The sequence below is a fragment of the Nerophis lumbriciformis genome, linkage group LG21 (assembly GCF_033978685.3).
Source record: "Nerophis lumbriciformis linkage group LG21, RoL_Nlum_v2.1, whole genome shotgun sequence".
Taxonomy (NCBI): domain Eukaryota; kingdom Metazoa; phylum Chordata; class Actinopteri; order Syngnathiformes; family Syngnathidae; genus Nerophis; species Nerophis lumbriciformis.
The window spans coordinates 29,269,172-29,281,415 of record NC_084568.2 but is presented as its reverse complement, the minus strand read 5'-3'; the positions used below and the strand labels follow the sequence as shown (position 1 = coordinate 29,281,415).

The 12,244-nt window shown below is 38.8% G+C and overlaps 1 protein-coding gene across 1 annotated transcript in view; it reads right to left on the bottom strand.

The window, feature by feature from the left end:
* rftn1a (raftlin, lipid raft linker 1a) overlaps positions 1-12,244 on the bottom strand; it is an 86,509-nt gene that overhangs the window by 38,385 nt on the left and 35,880 nt on the right. Inside the window, exon 4 of the mRNA XM_061982490.1 lies at positions 8,094-8,205. Within this exon, the coding sequence (XP_061838474.1) occupies positions 8,094-8,205 (112 nt within the window). The remainder of the gene's footprint in view (positions 1-8,093; positions 8,206-12,244) is intronic.

Here is a 12,244-nt window from a genome sequence, read left to right as displayed (position 1 = left end):
ACAATCTACAAAGTAAATAGTCATGAAAATAAAGATATATATATATATATATATATATATATATATACTAGGGATGTCCGATAGTATCGGACTGCCGATATTATCGGCCGATAAATGCTTTAAAACGTAATATCGGATATTATCGGTATCGGTTTCAAAATTATCGTAAAATTTATGACTTTTTAAAACGCTGCTTTGTACACGGACGTGGGTAGAAGTACAGAGCGCCAATAAACCTTAAAGGCACTGCCTTTGCGTGCCGGCTCAGTCACATAATATCTACGGCTTTTCACACACACAAGTGAATCCCTTGGTCAACAGCCATACAGGTCACATTGAGGGTGGCCGTAAAAACAACTTTAACACTGTTACAAATATGCGCCACACTGTGAACCCACACCAAACAAGAATGACAAACACATTTCGGGAGAACATCCGCACCGTAACACAACATAAACACAACAGAACAAATACCCAGAACCCCTTGCAGCACTAACTCTTCCGGGACGCTACAATATATCCCCTCTACTCCCCCACCTCAACCCCGCCCCCCGCAACCCCGCCCACCTCAACCTCTTCATGCTCTCTCAGGGAGAGCATGTCCCAAATTCCAAGCTGCTGTTATGAAGCATGTTAAAAAAAATAATGCACTTTGTGACTTCAATAATAAATATGGCAGTGCCATGTTGGCATTTTTTTTCCATAACTTGAGTTGATTTATTTTGGAAAACCTTGTTACATTGTTTAATGCATCCAGCGGGGCATCACAACAAAATTAGGCATAATGATGTGTTAATTCCACGACTGTATATATCGGTATCGGTTGATATCGGAATCGGTAATTAAGAGTTGGACAATATCGGAATATCGTCAAAAAAGCCATTATCGGACATTTCTAATATATACACATATATATATAGACATACATGCATATATACATATGTATATATACATACAAACATACATACATATGTATACATACATACTAACATACAGTACATACGTACATACTGTACATACATCACTGTTTTTTAAGCATCAATTAGGTACTAGTCTCGGATAAAATATAAACGATTCCCATCCATAGTAATCGATGGCCAAACTAAAAAAACGTTGGTGACTCAGTCTGGTTGTGTTAATATTACGCAACTGTCTTAACTACAAAACGAGCCGGCTAGCTTGCTTTCAAGTATTCCTAGTATATACTATTTATAACCTTTTCTACCTATTTTCTCATTTAAATACATACATACATTTAAATGTATATATGGATATAGATAGTACCTATAGATACAGTAGTACCTCAACTTAAGAGTGTTTTGAGATAAGAGCTGTCGCTTGACTAATTATTATGCTATTAGTTGCAAGCAAACTTTGAGTTACAAGCATTTTTGCCATTAGTGGGCGTAACAAATATCTCAGACAACCAGATGTTGCACGTTAGCATTAGCTGATAGCTAGAGATCAACATAAACGTGTTTTCTAATCATGGATAAGAAAAAAGTGAGTGTGAAGGACAATGCTGAGAAGGAGTGAATTATATTCTTTGAATTAAAAAAAGAAACATGATTGGCGAAGTAATTTGAGCGTATCGTTGCTTGTCTGCGCCATAGTGAAGCAGACATGTTTGATGTCGGCAAAGGTGTTGAAATCATTTAAAACGGCAGAGAAGCTACTGATGGTGTGTTTGACAAAGAAGCAGCTGGAAGGAGATAGTGTAGAAGTAAAGTATTAACTTAAAAACCTACTACAGTTGCTTGTAGTCATTTATATTGTATTGTTTGTATCTAAAAGTTAGTTTTTCCTTATTAAAGAACATGACATATTCAAATTGTGAATGGGAGAGAATGATTTGAGATACAAGTGTTTCGAGTTCAGAGCTAGGTCACAGAACTAAGTTGAGGTACTACTGTACTATTGTTCTTGGGCTAAATCTGGGACCTCGGCTGGTCCATTTCGTGCATATCATGTGTCCTAATATGGCAATAAAGTTCCTGGGAACCTACAGCACAAGTGTTTTTTTCATTGCGTACGGCAGCACAATAAGCCACCATTGGGGCAAAAGAAAATAGTGAGTGCCAGCCCTTTAAGAAGAAGGTGAGAAACACTGTTGAATTCAAGAAAGAAGGCGTAGCTCTGCGCTCATCGCTGTATTCACCAACTGTAAGAATCTTCAGACTATAGGCCGCTACTTTTTTTCTACACTTTGAACTCTACGGCTAATTTATTGATTTCTCTTCGCCGACGGCCATAATGTAAATAGTACACATAAAACACACGCAAAGACATTGAAATAGTGTGTCATGGTTTGTGCTACAGCGCCATCTCTTGGACCAGTTCTCTTATTGCAAGTGCTGCGGATTGAAAATTTACTTTCCATGTCATGCCTTAAACTGGGAGTATATCCCGTTCTGTCTACTATTTGTCCATAACATTTTTACTCGTTTGGATTCTCCATTCATCACTCCACTTTTGCAATATAACTAAAACAATTCTTACTTACTAAAGCATCCCAAGTGTGATGTCTGTTAGGAGTGTGTTCATGCATATTTGTACGTGCTACCGTAATGCAATCAAGCTAGCGTCGTTAACATTAGCTAATATGCTAACATGTTTACGAGTGTCTGTGTTAGTATTATTAACTTACAATGGTATTCTTTTTGTGTTGTTTCACTTTCACAAATTCCTTAGTAAATTCCCCAAAACATCACCGTGGCGTTACTGAGTCTGTTTAGCTGATTGGAGAGCTAGCTTGCGCAGGTAGTGGGTCCATGATGATGACTTCTGTTTTGTTTGATCAGCCATTTTACTGCCGCATTACAGACACCGTTTGGAAACAGTTAAGGTATGTAAATAAACATTTACAAAATATTTCTGTGTAAATAACTCATTTCACAACGTATATATCTGCGGCTTATGGTCCGGTGCAGCTAATATATGAAAATATTTTTTTCTTCAAACTATTTAGTCGGTGCGGCTTATATACCGGTGCCTCTACAGTTTATAAAACATGGTGTATGTATTTCATTTTGTTTTCTGTATGTAGAAACTATAATTATCCTCTAAAAAAAAGTCATTTGTGGTCATATTTTCGGATTTTTCTTTTGAGAAAATCAGCTTTGTGTCACGACGGGGTTTTCGCAGCTTACTGCGGGGTTCGTTCTCCCGGGATGCAGACGGACCACTCCGGACAAAGCGTGCAGGTAAGAACATGATTTCTTCCTCAAAATATCAAAGTAGTACAAAAAAACGGAACACATGGCGAAGGCACAACGTGCTGATCGCACTTGGAGCTAATGCTACTTCTTAGCATGGACGAGGGACAAACAATACTCAGGTAACTGTGGCATGAAACAAACAAGACTTACGTAGCAGGTTGCATGAAGCAAACAATGACGCCAGGCCGACTGACTGGCAAAGGCAAGCTTAAATAATGCCTCTGATTAGTGCTCGGGAAGCAGGTGAGCGTCCCGAACACCAATCAGAGACAGGTGGAAATAATAAGTGCCCATTGCCAGTGTTGGGACTAACTGTAACGCCGTTAGTTTCGGCGGTAACTAGTAATCTAACGCGTTATTTTTTATATTCAGTAACTCAGTTACCGTTACTACATAACAGAGGTGTGGACTCGAGTCACATGACTTGGACTCGAGTCAGACTCGAGTCATGAATTTGATGACTTTAGACTCGACTTGACAAAATGTAAAGAGACTTGCAACTCGACTTAGACTTTAACATCAATGACTTGTGACTTCACTTGGACTTGAGCCTTTTGACTTGACATGACTTGACATGACTTGCCACTTTCCCCAAAATCCAAAGCTTAAAAAGTTATTTGGGAGCGCTCCGTATTTTTCATTTTCTTCGTCTGTCTATCAGCATGTTATTCCTGTCAGCTGGTGTGCTGTCAGTACAACAGCCAATCAAATTAGATCTACGTTGTTTTCATCACACAGCATTCATCCAATCAAATTGCAGGACAACCATTGACCAAGAGTTGTCCAACAACGTGCCAGTGATAAACAATTATGTTAAAGTTGGTTTCGTTCGGGTATAAAAACTACGACTTGGTCAACAAAAAACGAATTGCCGTATGCAAATCACACAGTTCGAATATTACAGACGGAGACGCAACAACTTCCAACTTCGTTCGACATTTGAAGTTGCACAAAGAAGGGTAAGTTTTGAATGTAAGATAACGTTTATTGGCTAAGTAACGTGACTTTTATTTGCTGTGTAGTTAAATCAGTGAGGCTGCAAACTCACTGCTAACGTTATAACCATAGACATCTTATAAGTAGACGCAGCATAGAGCGCTACTGCCTACTGGCGCAGACGAGGCGCGGGGCCGCCATCTTGGAGTGGTGATCCGCTCCACTCAGTGCAATTCATTTGGCAGGAGCAATGAACTGTCAGCGCATTTAATTCATTTTACCTCACTGAATACCACTGATTTTCACGCGCTTTTTTGTCATACGTGTGTAACAGACACATGTTTTGGCGTGTTTTATTATTCATAGTTTGCTTAACAGTAATATAATATTCTTATACGCTATAAGTGACCAGACGTCCGAGATCAAAACTGGGAATATAATCCCAGAGAAGGGGGAAAAAAACGGTAAACTATTTTTAAGTTGAAGAAACAATATGATTAGGTTATATATACATATGAGTGTATCCTACATAAACAATGTATGAATACATTAGATATCTATATATCTTAGGGACCTATAGACTGTATCTCTGTTGCTTCAGCAGCAGAGAGTTTATTCTGTCTTGACACTTTGTATTGATATTTTCTATTACATTCTTCCCTTAAATGATAATGTTTGCAGTGATTGTTTTATATGTATTATTTTATGTAAGTCGCTTTGGATAAAAGCGTCTGCCAAATACTTAAACATATATAAACACCTGAAAGTCTTCATATCAGCTAAAACCACCAATCTGTTTCACTGGATTCAGAATAAAACCAAATTCTGTTTAACCCAACAATGTTAGTATTTGAATATTGTTACTTGAAGACCGATTCCTGGTTACAATTATACTGTTAAGAAAGTATTGTCTTATACTTTGCCTAAAATGAGAATGCATCATAATCAGTAGTGGCTGGTGAATTTTGTTTTAGGTGGGGCTGAAAGTTTGTAAACCAAACCCCTGTAGGGGCGTCATCCTCCCCCAGAAGATTTCTTTGTGATTTTCACATACAAATATTGAAGATCTTTGATCCTTCTCAACTCTGTGGTAATATTATTTTCATAAAATACAACCAATAGTACGTTAATGTTAAATCTTACTTGTGAAAAGTAATCCCCCGATTCCTATTTTCAACAGTCCGCTCATTTGAGCAGGAAAACGCTGAACACCATCTTTGTTTTCTACCTTTCAACTGTCAGTTAAGGCTGCTCGCCGGCTCCTCATCAGCACTTCAAGATGGCGGCCAAATTGCTCACGTCACAGCAACCAATGCTGCGTCTACTTATAAGATGTCTATGGTTATAACGTCATTGCAAACACGGCAATCTGTTGCGTCCACTGCAGTTTGCTACCTTATTCATACTTTTTGTCAAGTGATTTTTTTTTTAACAGGGTTTCATGAGGTACCTATACATAACGTTACGTTAGTCAATGTATCACACACAGTAACGTAACGTTAGTCAATGTATCACACACAGTAACGTTACGTTAGTCAATGTATCACACACAGTAACGTTACGTTAGTCAATGTATCACACACAGTAACGTTACGTTAGTCAATGTATCACACACAGTAACGTTACGTTAGTCAATGTATCACACACAGTAACGTTAGGTTAGTCAATGTATCACACACAGTAACGTAACGTTAGTCAATGTATCACACACAGTAACATTACGTTAGTCAATGTATCACACACAGTAACATTACGTTAGTCAATGTATCACACACAGTAACGTAACGTTAGACGGCAGTCAGCAGCACCGCGTATTTTAGCCACCTACAAAAAGACAAACATAGTCAAATAAAGGTCAGTTAAAATGTATACTATATTAAGAATATGTGTACATATTGCATAGGGTCCTGACATCTAAAAAGTACAACTCTGTTCATTGTTATGTTCATATATTTGTTATGTTTTTCATGTGTACGCACACATCAACACACATACAGTATGAGATGAGATCAATGAGATAAGGTAAGAACAGGATAGAAACTGCTGTGGAACCAGTTACAATGCAATATGCCATGGAAATACAATGTTAACACTTTTGTGCAAATAAGTACAGTTGCACTTGTTTTTTTCAAATGTGTTTATTCTGTAAAGGAATGAGTTACATGTTTAAAATGACTGGTTAATAGTGCTATTTTGAAGTGCAATGTCAGCACTATCTTTTTCCCTGCAATTTCAAATGCACTTGTTTTAATAAATAAATACAGTGTTTTAAAAGCATACACAATCTGTGTAAATATATTAGTCTGTGGTTAAATGACTTGAAAGGACTCGAAACTCAAAATGCAGGACTTGGGACTTGACTTGAGACTTTCCAGTCTTGACTTTGGACTTGACTCGGACTTGCCCTGTCTTGACTCGGGACTTGACTCGAGACTTGAGGGTAAAGACTTGAGACTTACTTGTGACTTGCAAAGCAATGACTTGGTCCCACCTCTGCTACATAATGCGTTACTGCGTTATTTTACGTTATTTTTTATGTAGTATCGGCTAGAAACAGAAGATCTGAGTGTGTTTTATTGGAGCGTTGTGGTAGAAAAGAAAAGGCGTGCTTTGTGTGGGTGGGGGCGGAGGGGCTCCCAGACCGTAGTCGGAGAGCGCAGAGGAGACGTTCCTCCAGGGCCTATGTACTTCGGGGCTAACAACCTTCACTTTACCCGGAAGTGGGTCTTTACAGCTGAGGGTGAATGACGAGGCCGGCGGTTTGTTGCAACTTTGTGACTTTATTGGACACAGCCATCCACCAAGCTAGAGCACCTGCACTCACTGTCGCCGTTCCCTCACCCCTCTCGCCCACTCACTCACTGACGTCACTCACCTCACATGCTGTCATATCTTAAAGGGCCACGCACACACACACATACGCTACTCTCATAACAACTAACAAGACATCATGGCGAAGCCAGAAGTCGAGTTTTTTAACATGGAGACATTCTCAATACTTTTCTTTTGTCAAGCACAAAGAAAATAACATTTTAGTTAAATGTAAGTTGTGTCTTGGATCAAAGATCCTGTCTACTTAAAGTTAAAGTTAAAGTGCCATTATGTTGCAGCTATTTAAAATAGTTTTGTCAATTTGTTCTGGCCTGAAATAATTTGGCCCTTTGAAACATATCTTTGTCTTTGTGTGTTGTATGTAGACCGCATTGCTTTCTGAGTTCAGTGATGCAAATGCATGTCAAGTTGATCAACAGATTGTATTATTCTCCAGTGCAATAACAGTACTGAAATGAAGGCTAAAAGGGCATTAATGGGAGCCTTAAAAAAAAAAGGAGAAAAAAAGAAGCAACTAAATAGTTACTTTTCACAGTAACACATTACTTTTTGGTGTAAGTAACTGAGTTAGTAACTAAGTTACTTTTGAAATAAAGTAACAAGTAACTGTAACTAGTTACTGGTTTTCAGTAACTAACCCAACACTGCCCACGGCAACCAAAAACAAACAAGGGTGCACAAAAACAGGAACTCAGGGAGTCCAAAACTAACAGAACATAACAAAACATGATCTGTACCACAGATCATGACACTTTGGTTGTTAGCCCTTTCAGTTTGTGTATGGTAGTGCACTGAATCAGACTGGGAGGTGTTTCTAATATTTTGACCTCCTTATTTATTCAAACTACAACCACAATTTATGACCACATCCGACAGTGTCAGCGTTATTTTGTCCATTCGGCTCTTTAGATTGTGTAGGTGTACCTAATGTTGTGGCCACGTTTTTGCTGGGCACTTTTATCGCTGTGAAGAAATCTGAGAAGAGAGTCGATGGCATTTTTAAAACAAAAATGCTGCCGTGATCGCCGACGGCTTTTTGCACGCGTCAAAGAGCGGCTTTGTTCCTGCCGAGCAGGGACCTGACACTCCTTGCAGACGGGCGCTCACCCTCTTGACGTAGCTCTGAATGACCTCCGGGTCGGCCGCCTGGTGCCCGGCCGCGCACACGTCCGTCTCCAGTCGATGTCGCCACCATCTCCTCTCCTGGCTTTTCTCCCAACTACAAATGTAGAGAAGGACAGACGTCGTTAGAACACACAAGTACTTTTTGAATGAAGTCATGCTGTTTTCGCTTTCCTTTTCGCGCTCATCTGGCGCCGTCATTACCCGCTTCCTCCACCCAGCCTTTATGGCTCGCCTGCTCACTCAAGCAGCAGATCCATCGTGTCCATTTTGCTGGGAAGTGCTTGATTTTTCCATTTGAGGGGGTGCGCGCATTCGCCGCCATCACAATACATTTATTAGAGTGTGAATTTCAGCTCCCGCTGCAAGACGTGATGATAAAAAAGGCTATTGAGATATGCCTCTTCATATTTGGAATGGGGTCAAGGAGGAGGCCGAGGTAATATCACGCGCTCCCAGGCGCCGCTGACATTCCCGGCTAGATTTGAAACAGTTGATCTGTCACTTTTTTTTTTCTCCGCTTTCATTTTTTTTGATGAAAGGGCCCGGCGGTGATGTGGAGATAAAAGACAGAGGGGGACAGAAAAAAAAAAAGGGGGTGATGGCCATCATTGAAGAAAGAAGGATGAAAGGATGGTTTCACTCATTCACTGCCCCTCCGGTAACGGCTGATGATGCAATCAGCCGTCTCCACGGTGACAGGTGCCAGGAAGTAGCTGGGCCACTGGGCAGGGGGGCTGCATTAGTAGCCCAACACCTGGGGGGCTCTCACAGAGAGCATTTCTTTTTGCATTCAATTACAAGAATAGTGCTCAATATTAAACTTGTATTTTGTAAATACAAACTTAGTGCCTACAATTTTAGACACTACACCAATGGTTGCAAAAAACACTTTACATCTGCATTTGTATTAGTTTTATAATATGAATTTTCTTTATTTTATTTTTTTGCACTTTATTATTTTCTCTCCTGCCCTCCTCTTTAATATAGCAAAACTATAGAACAATCAATATGACAGTGACTATTACCATTTATTACTGTTTTGTACTTTTCATATCTTTTACATTTTGTTATGTCAACATTTTATGTTCATTTAGTGGCACATCTGACAATGCACAATTCCCCCTTTGTTCCTTGTCATATGTTTTATGTATTCGCATTTCTGTAAATATGTACATCATTGAAATCAAGTACAATATCATTATTTTTCAATTAATAATAATAAGTGCGCTTGGAAGCATTTGGAACAATGCTGAGACATGACCGGTGAAACTACAGCTTCATGTCATTAGAAGTGCACAGATGGCAGGCCATCCTTGGAACAGCTCCCATATTGCCAAAAGTGTTGTGTAGCTGAGACATGACATAGACCATAGGGCCAGGGCCCATTGTTGGGCCGGGAGCTCCCCCTAAAAGGGCCACCAAAAAAAGATGTGTTTCTCAGCTGTGGTCTGTATGGGCCGCAGTGGTACTCAGTTGTAATACACGATTCCACCACTTGTGGCAGTAATGACATTATCAAAACAAATTATTTTGGAGCTAAAGTCAAAGAGAAGGTTCTTTAGCACAAAAATTAGGACTAACGTGGCGAATCTGTATTGTCATTACTTTAATTGTATTGACAGTTTATTTATGAATATTTTTGGTGAGTTAATTATGAGTCCCTTTATGCAGTATATTTAATGAGTCATTATTTTTCTAATCAGCCTGACCTAAGCCGAAGAATTATGTGTTAACTACATAATAATATTTGTGATTAACAAATTATTTCATATCATTTGACAAGGTTGCAGGTTGGATATAATTGTTGAATACAACTAAAATCAAGGGTAATATTACTAATTCAGTGTTATCCACCTGCAGTGTCAGCCATTTTTTATGAAAAAGTATGTGATCGCCTTTTAATGTCGATCACAAACGCAGATCCCCTCTGGCTGACACCGCATTAATTTCTTGTCCCTCGACTGACAAGCAGCGAGCAAATAATTATGTGTCTCCATTCACAGTGTGGAGCCGCTGCCCTAAACTAATAATAATCACTTCCATTATGGGAAATAAACTGCATTTCTTAGTATCTTAAGTATTACTATCATGTATTATTATCACTGGAGGACGAGGATAAACATGTCACACGTTGAGAGCAAGCCAGGAACAGGCATGCTAATAGCAAAGCGAGTTTGAAACAACACCAAGAAATAAGCGTTTAGTAATGTTTAAGAAGTGCACCTGGAAGTATATTACAACAGAAAGTAAGCAGCCATTGACAGGAAATTAACAAAATAAGAGTCTAGCGAGAGTGTGAGAAAGATCCATAAATTGGGTCGTATCAGTATATGATCGATACTGGAGTGACTTGTGCGATATTTTTATTTTCTCAAAATCATGTTTTTGCTAATGTTTACAAACTCAGGAAATAACTCCCTGAGCACAGAGGACTTTGAAAGCAAAATGTAGCAGATAGTAGCTTTGACTTTTTTTTAGCTATTGTGTACTTTTGACTTTGTTTTGATCAAACAGTTGTATGTAAGAAAAGAGAAAAAGGAACTCGTTGACATATTGTGTTGATATTGTTCATTATATTATTTATAGTATATTGTTTCAATATTCAACTGGATTTGCATTCAATGTGGATGTTTTAACCAAGCTTAGAAAACGTTGAAATGGTTCAAAACAACAATACAGAGAGCATAATTGAGTCAAATTAAGATTGGTCCTGAGTATGATGCATTGGTGTTCTACACAACTGTTGTGGCCAATTAAAATACAAATATATGTGTATGATACACAGACCAGGTACAGTGTATTAATTCCTCAGGTTTAGTAAAAAGTGAAAGAATTGGGGCAGCAAGCTGCAGTCAGGCATAATTTGACATGAAAAGATGAAGGTGAGCTGTAGACTTAATAAAGTGTCTCCTTGTCTAACGTCGCTCTCTATTATGGAAGCCTGCACAATTGTCTCCTAATAGCCCAAATGATTCCGTGAGGTGGTCCATCACTTGACTTGTCGTTCCAGTGTCAATGTTTACGTCCTTTTTTTGTGAAACAAATGAAATATTATGCTTTGAAGATTGCATTGACAAGCATCAATCATGATGATTCTTGTTGTGTTATATTTAAACTCCCTTGTGGAAACAACTGTATAGTAACGTTTTGGTTCTCATTTGTAGGGCAGGGAATGTTCAACGTAATAAACTACAACATTTCATGGGAAAAACAGCATTTATAGTGCATGGGTTCTTAGATAAACTTTTCCACTACAGAGGGGTCCGGGCACACTCAATTATTAACACTGAATTAGTCATCTGACTCTTGATTTTAATCTTATTCAATAATTATATCTAACCTACTGACCGTTTAACAGGATAAATCTTGTACAAACCCCGTTTCCATATGAGTTGGGAAATTGTGTTAGATGTAAATATAAACGGAATACAATGATTTGCAAATCATTTTCAACCCATATTCAGTTGAATATGCTACAAAGGCAACATATTTGATGTTCAAACTGATAAACAATTTTGTTTTGCAAATAATCATTAACTTTAGAATTTGATGCCAGCAACACGTGACAAAGAAGTTGGGAAAGGTGGCAATAAATACTGATAAAGTTGAGGAATGCTCATCAAATACTTATTTGGAACATCACACAGGTGTGCAGGCTAATTGGGAACAGGTGGGTGCCATGATTGGGTATAAAAACAGCTTCCCAAAAAATGCTCAGTCTTTCACAAGAAAGGATGGGGCGAGGTACACCCCTTTGTCCACAACTGCATGAGCAAATAGTCAAACAGTTTAAGAACAACGTTTCTCAAAGTGCAATTGCAAGAAATTTAGGGATTTTAATATCTAGGGTCCATAATATCATCAAAAGGTTCAGAGAATCTGGAGAAATCCCTCCACGTAAGCGGCATGGCCGGAAACCAACATTGAATGACCGTGACCTTCGATTCCTCAGACGGCACTGTATCAAAAACCGACATCAATCTCTAAAGGATATCACCACATGGGTTCAGGAACACTTCAGAAAACCACTGTCACTAAATACAGTTCGTCGCTACATCTGTAAGTGCAAGTTAAAGCTCTACTATGCAAAGCGAAAGCCATTTATCAACAACATCCAGAAACGCCGCCGTCTT